Below are 25,762 nucleotides of genomic sequence, written 5' to 3' on the forward strand. Positions count from 1 at the left end.
AACTCTTTTAGGGTCCACCTAATCAGAGCAGACGGAGAGAACTTGCTACTTAGTGCTGAGCTGAGGGTGGGAATAGGAGGGAATTTGCAGATGTGATTTGATGCTTTGAGGTATTGCTGTGCTAAGTGAGAGTACTCGCTTATCCCTCTTACTATTGTGTTAACTATTCATTTTAACTTGTTCTGTGTAATAAAATTATGTGTCTTATTTTTACAGGGTGGACCAAGTAAACTAGTGCAGAAGCACTTGTCTGGATTGTTCAATAGCATTGCCTCTTTTTACCATCCTTCAAATAATGGTCGCTGGCTGGTGAGTTTTTTGCATGTCAAGACAATAACTTTGGCTGTAATTTCAACAGTCAAACCAGTCAAATCAAAGTGTTGATAAATGCACTATGTGCTCCAACAGCCAGATTGTCTGTTGGTTGCATAGTATTTTGAGGCTTTAATTTTCAAGGTACGTGATTCTACTGTCATTCAAATCATGCTTTTATTCTGATGTCGGGACCGCAGCTAATGGGAATATTCATCAAACATCTAACCCAAGTGCAGTTTAGAAGTCCAAAACTAGACTTCTAATTCATACATAGGTTGGAAAAAGAAGTCAGCACTTTACAGGAGGGTGACATACAGCATCAGTATTACTTGTGTGACATAGCTTTTGTATTACTGACCTGCTGTCTCCAAGTTAGCAAAATCTGGTTTTGATGAACCAAAGCAAAAAATATTTTCAATGCGTATCTAGTTTGATGAAGCATAACTTCTAGGTGTTGTAGCTAGTGGAGTCTTCTGCTAGAGAATGTAAGAATCTCCCTGTGATAGCTGGTAGAAAGTACAGATTAAAATAGCAAGGCTAGTCAAAGCAGTGCCAAAGGAGCTACCTTGTTCTAGAACAGGGTATTTGCTTATACCTGAATGTGCAGAGAATGGTCTCAAAGATGTCCTAATTACTGATAAGTAATCTTGATTCTTGACTGTATCCTTTGTATGGATTTTTCATGATTTGTTAAATCAAAAAGGCATAGTGCTGGCAGCATAATAACTAATGTTTTGGGAACTGAAGTTTAATGATGAATTGTGAACATTGTATTTTAGAGCTCTTCTGAGTTTTATTGCAGTTGTGTAATTTCAAGATATTGGCTTATTAATTGTCTGCTGTACGCTTGGCAGCTTAGCTTCTGCTATTGCCAAGTAATTGAATAGCATTTCTTCTGTATTCAACAGAACAAACTGATGAAACTACTTCAAAGGTTACCCAGTGGTGTTGTCAGAAGGCTGCATCGTGAGCGCTACAAGAAAATGACTTGGTTAACTCCTGTGCCTGATAGTCATAAACTTACTGATCAGGATGTTACAGACTTTGTAGAATGCATTATTCAACCTGTTCTTCTGGCTATGTTTAGTAAAACTGGAAGTCTGGAGGCTGCCCAGGCCCTGCAGAACCTTGCACTGATGCGTCCTGAATTAGTAATTCCACCTGTACTTGAGAAGTAAGTTCTGCAGAAGCATTACAACTTCCCTGTTCCTTTCCCAGCAAATAAATATGCAAAGCAGTTGTATTAAATGATAAGCAGTTTCCTTGCTGCAAATGAATGCTTGCAGTGAGAGGAACTGCTGATACATATCCCTGAGCAATCCCCCCAAGTCAGGACAGGGAGTGAGGGAGGACTTTGGTTTTTTATTGTAATTTACTTGCTTTGGTTCTTTTAAACACCCGGCAAAGGGAGTAGTTTTGGGAGCTGTTCATAGCTTGTGCAATATAGGGTAGTCCTCAGGTGATTTGCATTTCTGTTAGCATTTTGTATCAGGTAGTGGGTGGATCAGTTGGGAAAAGCAACTTTGGACCCTTTATTCATGAGCCACCGTATGCCTTCTCACTAGCTTTCAATTGGGCCAAATACAAGTGGTGGTGTTGCATGTTTGTGTAGTAACAGGCATAAGTTTTACATTTCTGTTTTGTATCAGACTATGTTACGGTTACAGATTGTTCAAAATTACTGTCATTGCTTCTGACTTCATAAGCAAATGACTAAAGTATGTGCCTGTGTAAAATACTTAGTTTGTACTATTACTAATGCCTTGGTGCCTGAAATTCCAAAAGAAAAATGTAACCTTGTCCTGCCCCAATGAAAAGCTTTCTTCCTAGTCCCTATCCATATTCCCCCTCCTATGCAATCTTTTGTACTTTGACAACTCGTATTGTAAAAATAGTGGAGAAATGAGTTTGTCTTGAAGCGCCCTTCCTGAGTTCCATAGCTTACTGACTCAACTGTCTGAAAAAACTTGATAAATCTGCTCTTATATGAAAATATTTCAAGGATAATGGTTCTAAGAAGGACAGCAGTGGACACCCCTATTGGGTATGACTACTTTTTCTGTTTTGAGAGCAGAGCAGAACGGAACGTCTGCTCAGAGGTTCAAACTATCACTGGTATGTTTGCCTTGGCTGCAGTTCCAGATTCGTTTTGTTGAGTAGATGTAGATCCTTTGTGCTTTGGATGACGTGGGGCAGGGCTAGCACTATGACTCTTGTTTGAACTCTAGATTGTTGATAACAGTAGGATGTGTTATGCAGTTTGCTGAAAAGTACATAGTGTAGAAAAGGTTTAAAAATCACAGTAACTTAACAGGTTTTTATAAAAAAGGTATGGAGTTTAATGTAACATTAAGTAATACACCCCTCAACCTATTTAGAGGCAGTCAAGGCAAATTTTCATGCTTCCCACAAGAACTTCGCACTTTTAAGTACACAGCTTGCATTAGCTTAAAGTTCAAACATGAAAATCATCATAGCTTTGAATCTAGGAGCCCATGCAGTTATTAATTCCTATGCTGCAACTGATAACATTATTTAATCCTGAATTTGTTGTGAATAGGACTGATCAAAATGAAAGGAACACTTTCTAATAGAACAATGTTAACTCCGTTGGAAAAAGATTAGAAAAAAATTTTGGAACCGTTCATTAGCTTGAATTTTTCTTGCAGAAATTTTCTACCTTTTCAGTAGAAATTAGCATGTACAATCCACTTTGATTTTCTTTGAAGACTTTAGAAGCTTTATTGTTCCTAATACAACTGCTCTTAAACTTCATAGAACATATCCTGCACTTGAGACATTGACAGAACCTCATCAGCTCACAGCTACTTTAAGCTGTGTAATTGGAGTAGCTCGTAGTCTGGTGTCTGGGGGGAAGTGGTTTCCTGAAGGTCCAACACACATGCTACCTCTACTGATGAGAGCATTGCCTGGGGTGGATCCAAATGACTTCAGCAAATGTATGGTGAGTGTGTAAATCTTACCTTTTTTTAGAAGATAGCCAGCCAACTAGTTCACTCTGAAGGGTTGGGGTTTTTTTATATTCATATGAAAGCAAGTAACTCATGTTTCCAGAAATTCTTAACCTGATTTTGTTCCTGTACAGTTTTATTTGTAAAAAGTTAATATTACAAGCCTCTAACTTACGATAACGCTTTTGGCTGGTTGGACAGTGCCAGGTGAATCTTTAACACTAGATTGTGATAAGCATTGTACTGACTTTTTGGGCAGCTCTGAAAAACAAGATAAAATAGATGTTCCAGAGCTGCTAGCAAATATTCCTATTTTTTTTTAAGATCAATAGGAAGACCCTTATCACTAGATTTTCATTAAATTAGGTCCTAAAACCCCACATCTTCAGGATTTCACATTAATTGACTATTCAAACAATGTAAACGTTATAGGGGTTTTTTAACTTTAAAGTTCAGCACAAAATAAGTGTTACTTCACTCAGAAAGTTGAGGGGTTTTGCACAGTGCTGACTGGTAAGTTTTATATATGAAATCAGAAATAACTATTGAAGTTTTGGGGTGGAAGAATTAGGCTCTGGAATTTTTTTTTAATGTAATGATTTACTTTAGTTCCTATACCTTAATTACAAAAGCTTTTTAATGTGTAGAATACAGTAACACTTACTAAAGAGCTGTTTGCAACTCTCGACAGATTACATTCCAGTTCATTGCAACATTTTCTACTTTGGTGCCTTTAGTAGATTGTTCATCTGTATTGCAAGAAAGAGATGACCTTTCAGAGGTAAGAGTGCTGTGCAGATATATAAAAAAAAACCCTATAACCTAGTCTTCAATTTAATTCCTAGCAATGTTATAGTCTCTTTAGAACTGTTAACAGGTTTGCTACTCTCTTTTTGAATATGTAAAACTGTTAAACAAAAATGCAACAAAAAACCCAAAGATGTGGATCATGTTTGTTTCTGGTCAGTGTGGTAGAGCTGACATCAGTGTGCGAATTGGCCATGTATTCGTAGTGTTGCTGCTTAGTTGATAGGTTGTTGTAGAGATAATGTTAAATTAAAACAGTTTCATATTTTTATGTCAAAACTTAGCTGCACAAGGCCCTGTGTAGTGTAATTTGACTCTGAGCTTGCCCTGCTTTGAGTGGGAGTTTGGACTACATGGTCTCCAGAGGTCTCTTGCCATCTAAGTTTTTCCGAGTCTGATAAGATAGCAGGTTTGTTACCATTAAATAGTTGAAAATTCTTCTCACCATAAAGCATTAAGGAAACAATAAAGAAAAACAAAAAAAAGCATTATGACTACAGTGTTGTTTTAAGATGTATATACATCATTTCTAGTTTAAAACCAGAGTGAGGTAAAAGATAACTAGTTGATTGTCTAGGAGACTCTGGAAGGAATTTGATCTCTTCTTGTTGAAAACTTTGTATGTGTTAAAACAAACCAACCAACCTGACAGAAAACCAAAAGCAAACAGAAAAAAGCTTCCCAAAACTGTTTGGATTTATTTTTCAAAAAACTAATGCACTCATCAGCTTTTCAGGGCTGTTTTCCTCCTGTGGGAAATAATTTCAAAACACTTGCTCCTCTTCAAAGTGTTCCTGCAGTCATGCTTCTCTTTTCTGATGATTCTATTGCATTGTCTTCAGATGCTTGTTAATCTCTTCTGATGAAGAGATAGTAACACCATTAGACAGGGAACCTCATTTCCCTCTTCTGTGTTTTATCCTTTGTTGCCCTTTTGTTATTAGACATGGTCACCCCACCTGTTTGCTGCTTGCCATTTGTATACATCTCTGGTTTTAGAGCTCCTTGTGCTCCATTTCTCCAGCATTGTTCTAATACTTTGTCCTTTTCTTTTTCACGTAGGAAAAAATGCAGGAAAGAATGGGAAATAGTTTTTGTTTCTATACTTACAACTAGGCTTTTGGTTCTGCTTTTGATACAGCAGTTCAAGCACAGATAGCGAAGCTGTATCTGGCATACTACAAATGAGACAGCAGCAGCCGTATCTGCTATGGTAGTAGCAACTGCCACGTAAAATAACTTGTCCATGGCTAGAAGACTCTTCTTGTAGCTCAGAAAACAGTTAGTAGCTACAGATTGCACAGATTTTAAATGCTGAGCTACTGAAGAAGGTTAATTTCATTGCCCCAGAGCTGCAGCACTCAAAAATTAAGAGGAGTTTGTGTGCTGAATGTTTACTGTAAGTATGTCAGCAGAGCCAAGTCTGCCACCACAGTTGGCATTCGCTGACCTCCTGCTGGAAAAAGGAGGATCAGTAGTAAGGCCAAAGGTTGTATCCATGGAGGCAGACCTGGTTTCGCCCTGAGAGGTTATTTGGCTAGATGTCAAGGCCAGGAAATCGGACAGGGCAGCATAAACAAAATGTAATAATTGTTTCATGTAATGTACTTGAGACTATGCAAACTTTAATGGGAGATGTGCTGTAGTCTATATCACTTAAACTGGAAGTGTTTTTGAAGTAGGTAATATAGGAAATAAACTTTATATTATGTTTCCTTAAGAAAAGTCAACCTTTTGTGCTTCTTTTGCATCGGAAAACTGTAGGTGGAAAGAGAATTGTGCTCTGCAACTGCTGAATTTGAGGATTTTGTACTGCAGTTCATGGATAGGTAAGCTAAGGACAGGTGAAATCTTGGCATGAAAAACTTAAAACTTCAAAGTTCCACTTACTAACATTATCCTTATTGTATTTGTGTAGATGTTTTGGGCTTATAGAGAGCAGCACACTAGAACAAACCAGAGAGGAGACTGAAACAGAGAAAATGACTCATCTAGAGAGTCTAGTGGAATTAGGTCTGTCTTCTACTTTCAGTACAATCCTTACTCAGTGTTCAAAGGATATCTTTAAGGTATGTAGAACATGGGCTTTCCATCTAACTTAAGAGGCTTAATTTTCTGTTGTGAATGACTGGTACGTTCAGAATCTTCCTTTCTTCATTGCCTTATCATGAACTTTCATGTTTAACGAAGGAAAGGGTGGGGGGAGAAGTTTAGAACTTCATGTCAGTTTGTTTTGAGATTTTTTTTTATATGCATTATTGTTTATACAGATTGTTTATATACATTGTTTTATGTACAGAGCTCTCAGGTTCTTGATGCTCTCTTGCCAACTGATGATAAAAGCTAGAAGAAATCATTCTAACAGATTATTTTATCATGTTAGGCTGTGATTTTTTTTCCTGTCTTTTGATGGTTATGCTAACCTACCCAGCCCCCTGCTTTCTTTTTCTCTCCCTCTCCCTAACACTTCCTCAGCTGGGCAAACGAAGCTGTTCAAGGAGCCGTGTGGCTAATGGGATCAGAAAAATTACCTGGATTAAAATCACTCTGAGGGAGGGGGGTGGAGAATCTATGTTGTTACATGGACAGATTCTTTCCTTGCAGGTTGAGTTGACACATTTAAATCAGTTTATATTACTTTATGTATATATTTGGAGATGCTAGGTTTTGTACATTTTCAACCATTGCATTGGGCACATAGGTATGATTTTGTCTGAAATATTTTGGTTAATGTAAGTCTTAAGTTAATTTTTCATTGTCATTAAGCATTTAATTTGTATTTTTCCTGATTGTTCATTATTAAAGTGGTCAAATGCGATCTACAGTGTGAATAGTTCAGCTTGCCTTTGCAAGGTGTTGGATGGTAAAAAGCTGCTTTAAAAAATGCTGACCACTTAAATAGTTGATAGTTAATTCCCTATTTATTTGTTAACTAAGGGATGTCTTGGCTTTATTTCACTTTCACATGTGAAATAGCATAGTTTTCCTTTTAGCAGACTGTGACTTATTCAGGGAAAAGTGTTTTTCTGAGTAGCTTTTCAGAAGCACCCCAAGGTTACATTAGTCAACGGGGTTTCTCTGACTTCCTTTCTTCCCAAAGTGAACATTTGAGAAGTGATGTCCCATTATGTCACCAGTTAAAGCACTCGGTGTGTTTTGTTTATAAACTCTTGGGGGCAGAAGGGGAATATGGACTTTCCTGTAATTGAATTATTTTAATGATACTGGATACTGTCATGTATTTTCCCGTTACAGTGTGTTACTGTAACGGAGTGTTCCAATAAATAAGAAGAAAAGAAAGTGAAAATCTGTAAACTGAAACTATTTTGACAAACCTTTTGTCATTTCTGATTCTGTAGCAGCCTTTATTCTTCTGCTCAAGGCAGTAGTTGTACAGTTAGACATAGGTGTTGCATAGAGTGCGAGTCATGTGCTGATAACATTTAGGGGTTTTTTTTCCTAAGCAATTACTATTCACATAAGTTTTAAGTCTTTCTATTCTATAGTATTGTCAGCTTTAATTGTGGTAGTACGTACATTTTACTCAGCTGTAGGCATCCCACAGAACTGCTTTCTCTGTCTCTCTATTCTGATTTTTTGAAAGTCGATCATGGTTGCAGTCTTTTGTTTTAAAAGAATAAAGTGTTATGTACAGATGGTGCCTTCTGTGTAACATTTTGTGATACCTAGTTTTCTTTTTTAAAAAAGTAACCTCCATCTTTTTGTACTTATTTTTAGGTTGCCTTGGAGAAGGTTTTTAACTTTGCTGTTTCAAATATATTTGAGACGAGAGTTGCTGGTCGAATGGTTGCCGATATGTGCCGAGCTGCAGTAAAAGTGAGAGAAAATGCTCTGACTTGACTTGATCTTTAGTTTAAAAAAGAAAAAAAGCCACTACTGCTACTTTTTTCTTTTAATGTAAGATCTTTAATTTTTCATGTAAATACAGGTGATTCTTAATATTATGTCTTCTAAAATTGAATGGTAGCATATGGCAGTATTTCGAGAAGTTAATTCACAAAGTATTTTTCTTGCATGTATGTTAAATTTAGGTTTTATTGAGTGTTTAAAAAAATCGTGAAGTCAGGCTGACTCTGGATTGGAGTTGAGATACAATCTATTCTTCTCTCTTTTTCAATAATGTTGTTAGAAGATTTTAATCAATGTATGCGCTGAGTTCCATAAGGCATCTTTTTTTAAAATGGGCTATTTATGATGCTGTTTCCAGTGCCGCCCTGAGGAATCCTTAAAGCTGTTTGTACCACATTGCTGCAGTGTTATAACTCACCTCACAGTCAGTAAGTTTGTAAGACTTCTGGTGTTTTTTGCTTTGGTTTGGGTTGACTTTTGTTAAACATGAAAATAACATTTAAAACTTCTGTATGTTTTCCACAACTTCATTTCAATGATGGAAAATTAATGCTGTCCATTATTTTGTCTAAAAAACCAAACCAACAACTATTTATATGTAATTTCAAGACAGAAATCTATCAAGCTACAGGAGCATGCTTCTTTAAAAATGTGGCAGTTTAAAATGTCTCCAGACATTCCTCAGTTTCTCGAAAAGCATTCAAGATGTTAAATTGGCGAAAGCAACTTCCAGTTGGACTGGGTGCAATATGATTTGGAAGGTTGCAACAGAAGGGTTGGGAGTAAAGTTTTGGGATGCAAGCATCTGGTTTGATTTAGCTTGTTTGGAAAATTTGACTGCAGTATCGTTACAGCAGTGCTTATCACTTGTTCCTCTAGATGATGATGTATTACATGATGAAGAACTAGATAAGGAACTACTTTGGAACCTTCAGCTTTTGTCAGAGGTATTGCAAAGAATATTCTTCCTGTGCATGTACATAATTGAATCCTGTTTAATGCCCCTGAAAGAAGAAGAAAATAAACTTCTACTGTTAAAAAAAAGTAAATGTTGTATGAATGACACTGCATAACTTCTTTTTCTTATCTAACTTTAAATGGGACATAAGTGGCTGCTGTATGAAGAAAATAAGCATACAGTGTGTGTGTGGAATAAAGTTAAAGCATTTAATACAGTTATTGAGGGATAGAGAAAAAAAGAGGGATCAATGCAGGGAAAAACATAAATGCTTTTGGTAAAGATAAATCTTTTAAACTTAATTTCAAAATGTATACGAGTATTGCTAAAAGATTTTGAATGGGGTCAAGAAGCAATGTATATCATGGTTCTTATGTATTACTTAAACTTCCAACAGCAGTAGAAGTGGTAGTTCGTGTGCAAGCTCAGTCTTTAATTTGAATTCAGTGTGACATACACAATGAAACCAGATACGGGATCAGTTGAGCGGTGTAATCCTCTCTTAAGTCCTCTAGAACAAAATCAGTTATGTTTACCTTTGAAATGTTTGTCTTTCCTATTAGATCACTCGAGTGGATGGAAAGAAGTTGCTACCATACAGGGAGCAGCTTGGGAAGATACTGCAGCGAACCCTACACTTAACCTGTAAGCAGGGTTACATTCTGTCTTGTAACCTACTGCACCATCTTCTTCGTTCTGCTACACTTATCTACCCCACAGAGTACTGCAGTGTGCCAGGTGGCTTTGACAAGCCTCTTTCTGAATACTTTCCTATCAAGGCAAGGATTTTCATTTATTTAGGATTAGAGGATTTGACTTTCTTTTTTAAAAAAAAAAAAAACCCAATCATACACTATATTATTTGTTATTATTTGGAGATTTCTGAACATAGATAGCGGCAATGGAAAGTGTAATTGAAAGATGCTTTGGGCTTTGAAACATATAGCAAATTACAAGTTAATTAAAATTATATTGATAGCAAAAAATGAATCATGACTGTTGTTCTGAGTAGTTTTATAGCATGACATATTAGTATTTTATGACGTGTGTTTTACAGTGGTTGCATGACTGCAACAAGATAATACAAAGCAAGAGTGCCTGCTCATGTTTCTTAATTTTGTAATACTTGATGTATTTAACTGAGACCCAGCTATTATGAAGTACAGTGGTATAAACAGTTACGTTTGGAGTTTAGCAGGAGGATTTTGCTGTTCACTTTAAGTTAAATATCCAGTCACAGGAAGCATTGTTGCACTGGGACAAACTTAGTCTTTCATCTGCTTTTGTGGATGAGAGCTGCAGCCTTTCCTTGTTCCTCTTCATATAAATGTGGTTACGAGGTACGACAAGTAATGGTGAGTGCATGGAAAAATGAGTACATCAGTGCAAAACAGTTGCGAGAAAGGAGATATGGTATTTTACAGGTAGGCAGAACAACAAATGAACAATGATTCTACACTGAGCTTGAGATAAAATAAAAGTAGGATTGGCAATATTAAAGATTACTGAAACTGTCAAAAGTAATATGCTAGTCTGCTATTGACTTTGAGGTCAATTTATCAGTATTACAGATGAACAGTGCAGCAGTTTTTTCAGCTGGCCTATTTGAATATAAAACTGCATTTTGCTGAAAAGTGTTCTTTTACATAACTTTACAACACCAGATAATGTAATGCTTGTTACTGTAAGCTAGTACAGTTTTATAAACCGATGGGAACATCGGGTTGAGCCAGATACTCTTTAAAGACAAACAAAAAAATCTTAAATAAATGACCTAACACAAGAATAGAATTTTTCTTTTAAATTCCTGCTCTGAAATTGAAAAAATTCACAATTACTTTGCTGTTCCATACATCAGTGGCAACTTTAGAAAGTGTATCTTATATCAACTCTTAATTGCCATTAACAGCTTGAGTTTGCCACTTACATGCTTCCTACCCTGCCCCAGTGTAAAACTGCAGTTCTGTCACTTTCTCAAGTAATATTCATGGAGCACTAGCCTGCTCTTCCAAGGAAGAGCCATAATAGCAGGCTACATTGAGTAAGTGTATTACTGTAGTTCTCTGTACTTTTTATCCAGTCAGATCAGTTAGGCATTTTAAGAAGAGATAGTGAAGTTTTGAAATACTAAATTACAATGTAAAATTGGGAAAAGATAGGAAATGGAAAGTGAGGACTGCAGACGCCTATCTATTAATTAATATAGTCCTAAGCATGGACTTCAGGTTTGAATATGAATTAATACTAAATATTGACTTTTCCCTTCCAAATACTCAAGTGGTATTAATTCTATAGCAAGCCTAAGCTCTTTGTAAGCCAAAATATAAAAAGTTGTCTTTGTTATGGGATGACCTAGCATTGTATGGAAAGTCCAACTTAAAATTTAGCTTTCTTTTTTTACTTTTAAAATGAAAGTACCAAGTTTCCTGATTGTGGTTCAGAACTGAAAAGAAGCATTATTAAATGGGCTAGCTTCTTAATCTTCTATATGGGAGTATCAAAAGTCTGAGCTGTATTTAAGAATATTTATGAATTGTATCTAGCCAAAGGAATAATAAAGTTATATTTCAATTAGACCAGTACGGTCTTTTTCATTTTAGTCCTTTCAGGTATGTGTTATTTTTCAGGTACATGTAGACATTATAGTAGGTTTGGGATCTCTGTTTGGTTTTATGGTGTTTTGTGTTGTGTTTGGTTTTTTTTTTTCCTGGAGTTGTCAGGGTAACTGCTTTGCAGCAGTACCTTGTTCATGTGTTTGGGTTTTTTTTTTAGTAATAGCAAATGCAAATTTTTTAAAAAGACAATTTGCTTCATAGTTTGATTAATAAGAAATGTCTTTATTTACTACAGGACTGGGGTAAACCAGGTGACCTGTGGAACTTGGACATCCAGTGGCATGTTCCTTCATCTGAGGAAATAAACTTTGCTTTTTATTTGCTGGATACTTTTCTTCAGCCTGAGCTCACCAGACTAGAGCACTATGCAATTGGAAAACTAGAAATGTCCAGGTTAGTGGTGATACGTAATAAGGAGAAGGTGCATTTATCCACTCATGGCTGTTCTTAAGAGTACATGTAGCTTGGAAGTGCATTTCATAAAATGGATAACATTATTTTGAACAGAAATACTCTTAAAAAAAAAAATAAAATCTTAAGACACTTTGTGTTGGTATAATGACTTTTCTGTTAGAGAATTTTTTTAAATACATACCACAAATTATGTTTCCATTTAACTGTAGCAAGGAATAATAAAGCTCTTCCTCTAGACTCTTTATCTTGTTATTTTGGCACAAACATTTGTGTTCCTAAGCTATGAAGTGGAACACAGAGCTGATTTGGCTTGGAAATCAGCCTCTCTCCACTTCCTTCCTACGCGTAAATGGATTCAGTACATAGTGTGTCCCTGCGCAAGTTGCAGTGTTGAAACTGAGGAGGTAATGCAGAGTCAGTGGCGTAACAAATAGGAGCGAAGGCAAGAATACCATTGCCCAATCTTGTTAAACTGTGTTAGTGTGAAACCGTGGCTTCGTAAGGATAGTTTCCCAAGCACAAGTATCAAATAGCTAAAGCTGTTTACAAGCATTAATCTTTAACATTCTTTATTTCTCATGTGCATCCTTGAAGCTATATATACTTCAGTTAATGTTCATAGCATGTGACGTTACACCTCGTGCTGTAAAGTGCAGCACTACATGAAACAGGGCATGGTGTATCAAACTCCTAAACACTTTCGTGTCTGACCAAGTTCCCACACTTTTTGTTATCTGAAAAAGCCAATATATGCTTGACAAATCAATGCCACCAAACTGCAATCAGAAAGTATACTTAGACTAAATGAAGAAAGGATATGCTTCCTATTTAAGTCTTTGGTTTATTTGTATGTGTGGTTTTTTTTTTTTTTTTGGGGGGGGGGTGGTTGTTTGTTTGTTTTTAAATCTTTGATACCTTGTATGTAAAGCTGTTAATGTATAGCAGAATTGGACTTTGATTTGGTCAAGGCTTCATTGTCCAACCTAACAGAAATAAATGGTGGTGATTTGGGAGAATACACCAAGTGCATTTATTGCAAATTACATTGGAAGGCAAGAGAGGAAAGCTGCAAGAGTGAATACCATTAATTGCTGAGGGGAGTAACAGGTGTGAATAAACGGGATACTAGATGAGCCTGCTATTGCTTTGAATTGCAATATTCCTGGAGCTTGAATTCTTGTCCAATGTTTTTTCCAGTATTCCACTAAGTAATAATTGGAAATAAAAATATCTTTGACATATTTAGGAGCTTCAGAGTAAGATTTTCTATTACAAAAGATAAAATGGAAAATTCTAACAGCCTTTGTTGAACACATGTATTTAGAGAGTTGAGAAGTAATACATAAGAACTATTCAGTTATGGAACTTCTTAAGAGGGTTGAAAGGAGTTATTTTACAAATCAGAGCTGCTTACCACAAAGATGGGAATAAAGGGCAGAATTTGTAACTATATACTAAAGGTTACTACTTTAGATGAGATGGCTTCCTTAATTTCTGAAGTAACACAGAAAAAAGTTGTTCACATTGTTGCATTATAATTTATCTTCAGACTAAAATATTCAATTAAAGAAAGTATTTCCTCATCCTACTCATGGTGAGAAGGACTTTTCTTGGCTTTGGGGTGAGGAGTTATTTCATGGGTTTTATCTGAGATTCAGATAAAATTCTTCAAAATAGTTTTTTGGGGTAAAGCTGTCTGTTTTGAGACTAGTTTGTCTCATTATACTGAAGTTATCTTCACGGTTTCAGAATATAAAATCTCCAAAACAAGTTTTTCAGAAAACAAAATTGAATGTTGGAGTACTGTAACAGAATTAGCTTGGATCAAAAAAGCACAGCTTGATTTCTGTAGTGCTCCCTCTTGTGTTTAGAACTGATACAGCTAAAGATAAAAGCTTTTATAAAAACTTCAGGAAAAATATATGGCGTATAATTTTTATATTTTTCAAGCATTTAACAGATAAGTAATCAAGTTTTCTTCTTTGTTTAAGAGATGATGTGCAGCAGTGTCTTGCTATAGTGCATAACTGCTTGATTGGTTCTGGGAACGTTCTGCCTCCTCTGAAAGGAGAAAGGGTGGCTCATCTGTAAGTAGAATTTATTTTTATATCACAAATGTTCTTAGCAGTTATATTACTTCATACTGGTTTTTAGTGCTTTCTTATTGCTATTACCACACAACTACTTCTAGTGGCTATTTTTAAAGAACTCGTACTAGTATAAAGATACAGAAATCTGAAATAGTGCCTCACAGAAACATTTGAGTCCTTCAAACATGAAAGAATGTTAAGTGCTTTTTTTGGTGCAAGACTCTGAAAATGTTTTAAAAAGGTAGGTGACGGCACTGCATTGCTGATGTTTCTTTATGTAAAGGAAATGGAAGCCAGGCATTTACTCATGTGTTTCCCCTCCTCTAAAAGAAGCCTTCAAACCACAGTGAACTGCCATCTTACTAATGTTCCTGTCACCCTGAACGAGTAAAGTCATAAATGTTCTGAACTTAACTTCTTGCCAGCTGTCTTCTCCAATTAAAATAGGAAATAAGTCCCGTTTGAATGCTCAGACCGCTGTGAATAACGTCACAGCAGAAGCTGACTACTGGTGCCAGCATATAGTAGAACTCTAGCAAAAATACTTGAGAAACTTTCATTTTGGAAGTAATAGGAACTTTCGGTTGCATTACAGTAATTCAGACTTTAAAACAGACTATTTTTTAATAGATGGGATTGGTGCTTTAGCTTTGACTCTTTGCCAAAGTGTGTTGAAATATTAACATTAGAGGCAATTATGAGTTTGATCTCTGTATTCCTGTTCTTATGTATCATGTTTAAGATGTGGAGGGTTTCAACTAAGCTTATGGCCGCAGTCTCTATTTGGTGACTATAAAGTTGTTGCTGAGTTTTGGGTGTTTTGGGGTTTTTTTGCCCAAGTGCCAGCTACTAAAAGTGCCAAGGAGCATTGATAGAGTCTCAAACTTAGAATCATTTAGGTTGGAAAGGACCTTTTAAGATTGAGTCCAACCATATTTCAGGTGCCTAGCTTCTGTGTGCTGCTTGTACAGTGGGAGAGGCTCCCCGTGAGTGGTTGTTAGAATATTTGTTAAGCTGGAGAGCTTTGCAGAGGCCATCTTTTACCATTGACTGTGTAAGAAATTCAGGGAAGTAATCTTTTAGTTAGAGGCAGTGCAGGGCATTCAGGCTGATTATGACTTACCTTCTAAAATAAGGACTCCAACACCTTTCAGGAGGCATTGACTATTCCTGTACCAGCAATGTGCTACTGATCCATGTTGGGAAAACATGGGAGCGTGTTAGCATTGCTTCTTGATTCAGTCTGAATCCTGCCCTGGCGCCTGGTAGGCAGCAAGCACTAGACACTTGCAATTCATGTAGTTCATGGGTTCAAGGACAGAGTTTCTGATGTTGGTCCTTCAAAGGAGAAGGATTTTTTGTTCTTGGATGCCTTGAACTTCAAATTACAAGGCTATCTTGGCTCAAAAAGTCTTTAAGACCACCCCAAAAAAAATAAATCTATTGTAGCTATAGTATTTTGTTATTCAAGGAAGGAACACCTATGTAAGAGTAAGCAGTTTTGTGCCCATGTCTAGGCTATCTGATTGTCAATAACTGAAGCTTCATTTGGTGGAAGAGAGAATCTCACCACCTGTGAAGAAGAGTGAATTGTAGCTGTTGTTAGAATGTGTTCATGTAGACTGTCTCTGTTTTTGTGTTTCGAATTGTCTTTTTATATTGTTGGGCAAGGTTTGTAAATTCTTAATGTACAAATTAGGACATTAGCCTATAATCAACTTCTAAATTACTTGTATACTTTATGGAAGATTTGCTTCATTCTGTTAGTTATCTGTGCTGCCTCATTAAATCTAGACAATTTACTTGAGAACATGCTGAAATCAATTTGTTACTAAAGAAATCAAAATCAGACGTTTCTCAAATAATCTGAATTTTGGATCTCAATAGTTCATTCTACTAAATGACTGCAGAGCTTCGGAATCCACCATTATCTGGTTTTAGACAGACTTTATGCATATTGATGAAACATCTGCCAATGGTGAGCAGGTCTTGCATCCAAACTTTACATTTACATTAAGGCTTTTTAAAAACATAGTTAAGGTAGTTTATCTTTTCCGTGACTTTACACAGGACTCTGGAATTTGCCTGCTGAAGTTGAATTAAGTAAGCTTTAGTTCTTATTCTTTGTGTGATTTGAATTAGCACAAACAGAACATGGATTTTTAATGAAGGAGACAATGTGAGGCAAGTAGAGTGTGTTTTTGCACAGTGGATTACACGGTGGTGACGTGGACTAAATACTTAAGGAGATCCTGTTGCACTTCATATCAAATGAATGTCAGATCCCTCCTGTCAGTTTATTCAACTTAGTTAGCAAGAACAGTTATGAAGGTCAGTATCAATTTAGCATCTTGAGAGATGAGGCTGAGTTCATCCATCCAGAACAGATGGTGTTCATTCTAGTGATGCTTCTTATGAAATGTATATTCTGTTTCAATGGGTTACTGTATGTAAGCAAGGGTCACAGAATGGAGTTGTACCAAGAAGGAAGATGTCCTTTCCACTGACTTGCTCCTCTTCTTCCTTCCCCAAGAAATAACTGGAATATTTGTAATAAGGGAGGTATCTTTGGATTTAAAAAGCAGTATGAAACAGCTTCCTGTGAATACTGTTTGTCCCATAATTCCATAACATTATATCCAGTTTGCAGGTAGGAGGTGTCTTTTGATGAACTTGCTATTAAAACAGAAAAAAAGTTTGATTTTAATTGTATTGTGAGTTTGTGGGGTATTTTTTTTGTAAGATAGCAGTTTACATTCCCAAGCCTGTTCCCATTATATATAGTGGGAATGCACCTAAAGCACTCGGATTTCAAACTGAAGGGCTTTTATTGAAAGTAACCAAGTCAGTTACGGAACACCCTTCTGTTAAGTACTGCCTATTCACAGTTAGCGCATACCACTAGTGGTGTTGGTATTCACTGTCCTAAAGTGGCAGTATAGGAATAGTTTTGAATGCAGGTATTGGTAAATGGCTTGAAACAGTAAGTTAAAAAAAATTCTACGTGCTACTTCTAAAGCAAACTGGCATGAGATTTCTTGTCAGATACCTCCTATGCCACTTAACTTCAATGAACCATAGCTGATCACACACCATGTAGTACAGCATTGTTAATTGTACTGGCTGTAAAGTAGAGCTGAGTAGGTGTAACTGCTAGATTTTCCTTCATCTTGATGGTTAAGGATACCTGAAGATTCTTACCAAGAAAGGCAGATGATGAGTATTTGCTCCTTTATAAGCTTCTAGCCTACTCACTGAATGAAAAGAAAGTCACATAGACGGGGTAGAGCTTTGAAGCTATGTAATTTGAACCTCAGCAAAAGAAATACGTGGGTAGAATGAACTTTAAAGCTTTGTGTGTAATGGGTGATGAACTAGATATGATGGTTCAGTTGGTACTGTGAACTCTGACCTGCATGCAGGCTGCTCCTGCCACCGAGATGCTTTTTTTCCCTGAACGTACGGGGTTTCTTTTTTCTGTGTCACAACTGAAAACTACCCAAATATTTGCAGACCTTGTTTCTGGGGTCTGTTGGCAATCTTACGTGAGTGACAGGCAGAGGAAAACAGTGGCAGGAATAATGGAGAAAAGCTGCTTCCTTCATTAGGAGCAGGCTGTAACAGTATGAGACCACTGTACCTGGGTTGATCATTAATTTAAGTGACTTGATTGTAACAGTGACTAATACAAAGCAAGATGACTTGACTGAGGAAGGAAGTATAGGATTTTTTGCTTAAGTAACAGGGAAAACTGATCATGAAAATCATGTATTGACTGTATATCACAGATGTCACAAGCTGGCCAAATGCTGACTTCATTATCGGTTGTCATAATTGACCTGTGTTGTTACATAAAATTCCTATACATTAGATGCGAGGTTTGGGTTTTCTTGGATGGATGAATTTTAGATCACAGTATTACATAAACCTGGTAGTCTTCTAGAGGGATGAGAATATAGCAAAAGTTATGAGCAGTGTTTTGGGGGAAGAAAATGGGTGAATCTGGATTGAAATTCTAAACCTTTCTGCTTTAAAATAAATTGCAGAGATAAATGCATGAGATTGCCTTCCAGTCATATAGTAACTGCTGCTTGGTGTTCTGTTGTTGCTGTAATTCTTTTGAAGTTTTTTCTGCAGTAGGAAAATAGAGCTGTTGCAAATTATAAGGCCTCTCCACTAGCGTGGAGACTACTACACTTTACTGTAGTAGTACTTTTAACCCAGGATTCTGTTTTGTTTGATTATAGATGGTGTGTTACAATTCATCAAGGTCATTTTATGGAAGTAATGTTTAAAAGTCTGTTGCACTGTTTACTTACAGAAACTTTTCATCTTGAAAAGTTTTGTGGGAGGTCACTTTGTCCATTTCTATGGACTTCTACAGGTGGTTTTGTTCCTCAGTGTCAAACACGTGAGAGGACCCAGTAATTTCAAAACGTCTTTCTTCATTTCTGCTTGTTAAGAATAGTCTGGTTTGTGTCTCAGCGATTTGTATTTATTTATCAGCTATTGAAAATAGATTTGCTTCTTGAATAGTTAATATACACATTCTTTCTGTTGATTTATTTTTTTTAAAAAAAATTATTGTTTCATAAAGCTGAAACGGAGTAAAATTCCCCAACATTGCTCTGGTATGTTCTCCTTGTTAGACAGAATCGAATTGTGCCCTTATTTTCATGGTTTAATAAGTACTGGTTAGAGTAAAGGTTTCAGAACTTCTGTTTATCTACAAGTGTGTACATTGGCATGAGCTTCTTGAATCTGTCGGTCTAGGTTAGTGTTCTCATGATGATTCATTTGTTTCGCTTATTCCTTTTTTAATCTTTTAATGACTGGTAGTATCCGAACTGAAAAGTGATATATTTAGTACAGAAAACACATGGTCAAATTGACCAACACTTGACTTGAGTATGCTCAGTATACCCAAAATACACACTTTGTGTGTGTGTGTACATACACACACTCCTATACGCAACAGCTATGCTGCTGTGAAGTGCTTGAAGAGTGATTCCCGTGTTTAGAGAACTTGAGTATAAATGCTTTAGGTTTCATAATGATCCGACTTTTTCGGAGACCAAACAGTTCTTATTTGTAGTTGGTGATTCTTTTATTTTTTTCTTCCCAGTTTTGGGACCAAAATTCCTATGTGTGTTTTACATGAATGACATAAATAATTTATATTCTTCTGAAAATCCCATCATAGCTAATGCTATTTTAAATGCTTAGTGTTACTGTGAATGTTTCGTACATGAGCAAGTGTTTAGGGAGGAGATAGGCAATTCAGTAGTAAAGAAATTTGTGCACAATCCATGCATAAATAAACTGCGTAATTGAAACTTGTCAGAATAGAAGAGAATAGTTAAATTTCTATAGGAAATAGAACTTTCATAAATGTCACTTGGTGTTGAGTTTTTATTTTTTAGCCTGTAAGTAGCAAGGTAATTAAACTCCATCTTTTTTGGAGGATGAATGAGTTCTCTTCTGAAGTGCCATGCATAAGAAATTAATGGAAAACTATTTTATGACTCAGCAGTGTGTATTTGTATTATTATTCCACATAGTGTTCTTCATCTTTAGTAGAGATACCACTGATTTCAGATGTGTTCTGTGAATGACTTTTTTGATGCAAAATGTTTAGTTAAAAGGGAAGGGGAAAGAAGGAGTTGAGGCTGCCAGAAGTAGTGAGGAGCAATCATTTATGACAGCAGTACTTTTTTGCAGCTGAGTTAAGGTGTTCAAAGCCATAGAGACAGAGCTGTGGTGAATTATCCTGGCATAGCTGGGAGAAAATGAGTACACAGTTTTCTCTGTGCCTGCAGAAATATGATGTAATGGTTGCTCCGCCACACAAGACGTGTGCAGGTATACGTAATGCTGCTGTGCACACAGTCTGCCCTTTTTCTTAAGGGGCCACTGTAATTGTAAGTGATATCGATGATGTCCTTTTGTTATAATGGCTCTGATAGTGTGCCAATGAGGGTTATTTCAAAGGCAGACACTATAAAGCTCTCTAAGGTTGAGAAATCTTTCACTGATGTTCAGTTGAGTTCCCCTTCCTTTCACTTCCCTTTCTTGCAGACTACTTATTAAGGAGGTAACACTAAGCAGCTGATTTAGGGAGGCAAACCCAGGGTTACTCAGAAAACATCCATTTTTTGTCTCCCTTTTAAATACAGCTCGGTTAGTTAGGATGTAGTATTGCTCTACTCTTGCTACAGACCTTGGTAGGAGCTTTCTTAATGTCCTTTTACTGAAGGTGTTCAGACTACAGGTCAAGGATAAGACCACTTCTTTTAAATGTGTGAGGATGTGATATGGTGTGCTGAGGGGCAGGGCTAGCTAACCTCTCTTGGCATCTCCAGGAAACTTCCCAGCTCTGCTGGGGGAGCTGCACACAGAAAAGGAAACAGTTACTCCTCCACGGTGAGTAACCCTGTTTTGACTTTGTTCACCTTCCGACTGTTGTCTCTTAATCTCTTATGTCAAAATAGGTTGATGCAGCCCTTGGTCTAGTCCTTAACATGGCACGGGGGTTTTTCTGCAATTAGAAAAATTTCCTCTGCAATTGGTTCAGTGGAGTGATGCTAAAAGTTACTTGTTTGTGAAAAGCTGTATCTGATTGCTCAACTCTACTTACATACCGAAGGAATATGTACACAGAGACTGGAATAAAGTACTCTGCAAAATGTCTGGAAGTTGAAAAACATAGTGCGTCAATTTTTCTCAAATAAAGATGCTTTAGGTTTTGTACTGTGGCAAATAAGGGAATGAATTCTTCAAAGTTTTGTTTAATTGGGATTTGTGTTCCAGCTATAATTTTGCATACTCTTTGTTCATAAGTTTTCTTGGCAGTTTGTGTTGAAAATTGTTGATACAGAATGAAGCATGGTATTATTTATACATTGCATGAAGCATTTCTGTGAGTCTTGACTGAAGTCAAGAAAAACATTTCATGCCTCTTCCTTTTGTGTCTCTGAAGGAGAATACAGTTTTCTCTGGCTCAGTGGCTGACACTTACAGTGCTGAATATTACTAGCATGGATCTTAGTTTGTGGGCCAGCTATAAAACTTCGTTGTGTTTTGAACGTAGTCTTTTCATCCTGTTAGTAGTCACGTTGAAATAAATGGTTCTGCCTGTGGAGTAACGTCATGGTGAGTGTGAGGACTATACCAGGCTAGTTCTTGATTACTGGATGCTACGTGTTGAGTTGTTACTCCTGGTTTGCTCGGGAACCTGAAGCATAGAGAGAGCTTGGAGTGGTGTTTTTCCTTTGTTTTAAATATTAGAGATTTGGTTTGGAACTTGGCTAGCTGGCGAAGGAACAGTTGAATGCATTTTGCTGCGAGTGGGAAAGAAGCACAAAGACTTGTAATCTTTCTGTAGACTACCTGAGGGAAAACTGGGAAACTGAGCTTTAATTTTCCTTGCCTCATAGGTAGGAGAGCCTTATGTGAACTTAATTTGTATATTTATATCAGAGGAAACTGTTTAAAAGTAAAAATACTTTCAAATACTGTAGAAAAAATTACTGCTATGAGCTCATTTACCCATCAACATATCCAGCATACTGTACAAAAAAAAAAGTAATTGCTTAATGTCTAACTGCCTGAGATTGTTGGATTTATCCGTTACCTTCTTTTTTTAAGAAGTAATAGTATTTGGGGTGGGAAGGTTCACTCTTTTTTTTTTCCCCAGATGTTGATTGCAGGAATATCCCCTCTCTGTATCTTCCCAAATGGAAGGATCTGATCTTGGAGGAATACATAGCAAACACTTTCAAAGTCAATCATGTAGATGATTCTAAAAGAGAGAGTGTGCGAGACCATAAAAACTTTATTTATTCAGGACCGACGTACTGGATTGATGTTGGATATTTTGGAAATTGTGTTAGTGGCAAAGTTGTACCCTAAGCACCTACGCAAGTGCTGAGTTTTGGGGGAATAAAAAGTGGGAAGACTTTTGGAATGGCTTATTTTCAGGTTAACCTAGTGCTACCAGAAATACAATGAGGAAAATGAAATTAAGACTTCACTTCTTGATGTCTAAATCAATTAAGAAGACAACATTTCAGTTTGACTTTTGTTGGTGCAGATGTGACTGTTGCAAGGGTTGTGAAGTCAGTTTACCTAATTTTTGGTTGAAAGTTTTTTTTTCCTTCATCTAATCAGCACAATAATTGTAGTGCTCGTGTTTTAATGTGTTCACTTTTACAGGAGAAACATGACCCTTATTTCTAGTTCTGACAGACAGAAGTTTGCCATTGCCTGAAATCTGAAAGTTTATTTTAATGTCTTGCAGCGCATGCACAGATACAGAATCTATAGTGTTTTCTGGTGTGTTATTTAGCATTTGCGACAGGGGTGGTTTCACATTGCTTCACTTAGCTTTGTTTGTTCTGATTATACTGTCAATGGCATTTTATGTGAAGATTATTTTTACAGGGATTACTTGCAGATACTGTTGTTTAATATCATACACTGGTGTATTTTGTCCTTAAAAGCTTGGATTTGTCTACCTTAATATTTTAAGGGGTGATTGTAGGGTTTTTTTAAAAAAACAAGAACAACAGCAAAAACCCCGACAAAAACATACAACACAAGAAAAGACACACGAAAAAACCCAAAATGTATGTAGGATATGTTCATATGTCTTTTAAATTCACTGGCATATGATATCTGAGTCTGTATTTTTTAGTGTAGTTACATAAAAGCAAATCCGCAAAGACTAAGAATTCACTTTAAAAAATTATTTGGGGTAGATAAGTTTGACCCAAACCCTGGAAGAAGCATGGCTTTATTTTTTGGTCTGGTTATTAATAGTGAACTTCATACAGCAATAAGTAGGACTTCTGTAGATAATGGGTACATTTCCTTACTTTATAAAGAAAGGACGAAAGTCAGAAGAGCTTCATCAGTTAACTTGTCAGGAAAGGATTCTGCTTCAGCAGTCAAATTCACCTCTCCTTCTGAGACTAAGATGACTGGGAGCCATGCTTGTTTTGATGAGTGTGTTAGTAGGTTTGACAATGGTTATTTAACAGAACAGAATAGCTTCTGTTAAATAAGAAAGCAATATTCTGGGCTCAAGGTGGTGTCCTTATGATGTATCTGTCTCTGACAAATGGTCTGACCCATAGGTGTGGTTGATTTATAAATGTTAGAACTGAAGCATACTGTTAGTAAATCCAGACAACTTTGGTGCTACTGTCATGAAATTTAACTTGTTAAAATGAATTAAATGTCAATGAAATTCACATAGTCAATGACTTTCATAATGTGTAGTAATACTTGGTTTGTTTTCCTGCAGGGTCCCAAGTCTGGTGTCTTTGGAAGAGACAAAACTGTACACTGGTGTTGAGTATGGTAAGTAGGTTGTCATTTTGTTCAGACAGGTTGTAAGTGTTTTCATTCTTTTTTTTTTCTGCTGTAAAAACAGTAGGTTCTTTTTGAGACCATAATTTTGATTCTTCTCTTTATATGAAATGGGCTTTTTTGGCCAACACGGAAGTTCTTGTGTACACACTGTTTCATCTTCAGCGATGGTATACAAGAGACAAATCTGCTGCAGTAACATGGCTGGGAATGGGAGCTCAGATCCAGCCCCGGGGTCAGAGCGGTTGGGCCCTTGTACTTCCACACAGATGAGAGGTGCAGGAAGCAACACCCATCACCTAAGGACTGGACTTGAGACACAGAAGGAATCAAGGCATAACCTGCTAAAGGCTGTGACAGTGCCATTAGAACAAAACTGCATTTTTCAGGCTTTGTGTGTACTCTTCACTATCTTCCAAGTGAAGATGGGCAATTTAAATAAGGAACTGAGGCACACGGTAACTGTTTATTGGACTATTAAATGGTTTTAGGTGCTTTAATACGACTTCTAAAATCTGGTCCATTAGTTTGCAAGTGGTGAGTTTGTAGCTATTTAACATGTAATACAGAATGGGTGCTTATTTAGGGGTCTTTTGCAGCAATTAAGATTTTCCTGGTTTAAAACTTTCCAAGGAGACTGCTTGTATCACCATGTATTGAAGGGGAGAAAGTCCCCAGTCTTTTACTGGCTTGATCACCTGATATGTAAAATCTATATTCTATTGACTTTCTTTTTTACCCTACTTAATGTGTTACTCAGTTTTCATGTGCTAAATAATCTGCCTCAATCTGTGGTTAGAAATGAAGCCAACTGTCAAGGCAGGTAAAGAAAGTTATGTACATGTAAAAAACATACTATTGGCTTGATAAACAAAAGGCCCTATGAGAGTGGTGTCCTTAGAGGTTGTTATTAAAATAGTCCACACAGCCATTTCTGAATAGTCTGCTTTGGCTTTCCACTGGTTTACTTATCTGTAAATTGCTTTATATGCTGTTGTCTAATAAAGAGAAAATGTTTAATTTTTTTGTAGATTTATCAAGAGAGAATTATCGGGAAACAATTGCAAGGGTTACAAGGAAATTGTTGCGTAAGTTTAACCTTTTTACTTTTTATCTACAAAGTACTGTGGTGTGCTTTTAAGTATCATTTTATAGGTGAGAAATTTGTTTGGTTTGGTTTGCCTATAATCCTTAAGCTTTGTAGAAATAAAATTACTGTTAATTTTTAAAGCTCTTTTCCTGTCTGATAATAAATTATTTTTCTTCTAATTGCAGGCTATATACTTGATAATTCAGAAGATGATACCAAGTCTTTATTTCTAATAATAAAGGTATGCTTATAATTTGAAATCCTTAAGACAAGATTAGTTGTTTTACAAAATAATCACTCTGTCATCTTTTTCCTTCTACAGATTATTAGTGATGTTTTGCAGTTCCAAGGATCTCACAAGCATGAGTTTGATTCACGATGGAAAAGCTTTAATCTCGTGAAAAAATCAATGGAGAACAGGGTCAGTGATTTTTCTTTGTAAAGCTTAGGTGAGGGATGGAAATAGTTCCTAATGTTCAGAAAGACTTTCTTCATAATTTCATTACTGTCCTAATCAGTTTTCATAATTTTAAAATCTAATTCCTTGATAAGAATATTGTTTTGCAGTGCTTTTGTAGCTTTATTTGGAAGTCTTATGACTAAATAACATTTCTGAATTGTAATAACCCTCAGTTTGCATATATGCTTGGGCCAAAGTCTGAGACTTGGCCTGATGCTCCGTTCTGGTCCTTATTAACTGAGAAATTTCTGTGGCCAGAGCTTCCTTTTGCTTACAGAGTAATAGGCAAATAAAAACAACTTTGCCAGGGCAAAAAAAAAAAAATCAAATTTTGTCTGCCAAGAAGAATTTCTACATGAAATTTGCCTGTTTCTAGAAGAAGAGGCATACATGGGGAATTCAGTCAGTGCTAATTGCTAATATGGATACTGAAATCTGAACCCAATTATGTATTTGTTTACAGCTTCAAGGAAAGAAACAGCATATCAGAGCTTTGCTGATAGACAGAGTTATGTTGCAGCATGAGGTAATGCTTTCACTTAAATCTTCACTAACTACTTTACTTGAAAAGTTGATTTGTTATGTTGTCATTTAGCAAAAGGTGCAATAATCCTGCACTAATATTTCTCTTAGGCATGTGAAATGTAAAAACAATCTGTCCTTTATTTGTGTTTTCTATGCAATTTAGCTGAGAACACTAACGATGGAAGGCTGTGAATATAAAACTTCCCACCAGGAGATGATCAGAGATCTTTTGTGTTTGTCCACAAGTTCATATGGTCAGGTAAGGAACAACTCC

General features: G+C 36.4%; 1 protein-coding gene across 1 annotated transcript in view; it reads left to right on the plus strand.

The window, feature by feature from the left end:
- PSME4 (proteasome (prosome, macropain) activator subunit 4) overlaps nt 1-25,762 on the plus strand; it is a 60,922-nt gene that overhangs the window by 12,847 nt on the left and 22,313 nt on the right. Inside the window, exons 8-25 of the mRNA XM_009698676.1 lie at nt 217-309; nt 1,224-1,489; nt 3,094-3,280; nt 3,979-4,068; nt 5,859-5,923; nt 6,013-6,163; nt 7,833-7,931; nt 8,323-8,392; nt 8,844-8,911; nt 9,486-9,701; nt 11,773-11,930; nt 13,943-14,038; nt 23,349-23,404; nt 24,445-24,501; nt 24,689-24,744; nt 24,826-24,924; nt 25,427-25,489; nt 25,652-25,747. Of these exons, the coding sequence (XP_009696978.1) occupies nt 217-309; nt 1,224-1,489; nt 3,094-3,280; nt 3,979-4,068; nt 5,859-5,923; nt 6,013-6,163; nt 7,833-7,931; nt 8,323-8,392; nt 8,844-8,911; nt 9,486-9,701; nt 11,773-11,930; nt 13,943-14,038; nt 23,349-23,404; nt 24,445-24,501; nt 24,689-24,744; nt 24,826-24,924; nt 25,427-25,489; nt 25,652-25,747 (1,986 nt within the window). The remainder of the gene's footprint in view (nt 1-216; nt 310-1,223; nt 1,490-3,093; nt 3,281-3,978; nt 4,069-5,858; nt 5,924-6,012; nt 6,164-7,832; nt 7,932-8,322; nt 8,393-8,843; nt 8,912-9,485; nt 9,702-11,772; nt 11,931-13,942; nt 14,039-23,348; nt 23,405-24,444; nt 24,502-24,688; nt 24,745-24,825; nt 24,925-25,426; nt 25,490-25,651; nt 25,748-25,762) is intronic.

The sequence above is a fragment of the Cariama cristata genome, unplaced genomic scaffold (assembly GCF_000690535.1).
Source record: "Cariama cristata isolate BGI_N322 unplaced genomic scaffold, ASM69053v1 scaffold16794, whole genome shotgun sequence".
Lineage (NCBI taxonomy): Eukaryota > Metazoa > Chordata > Aves > Cariamiformes > Cariamidae > Cariama > Cariama cristata.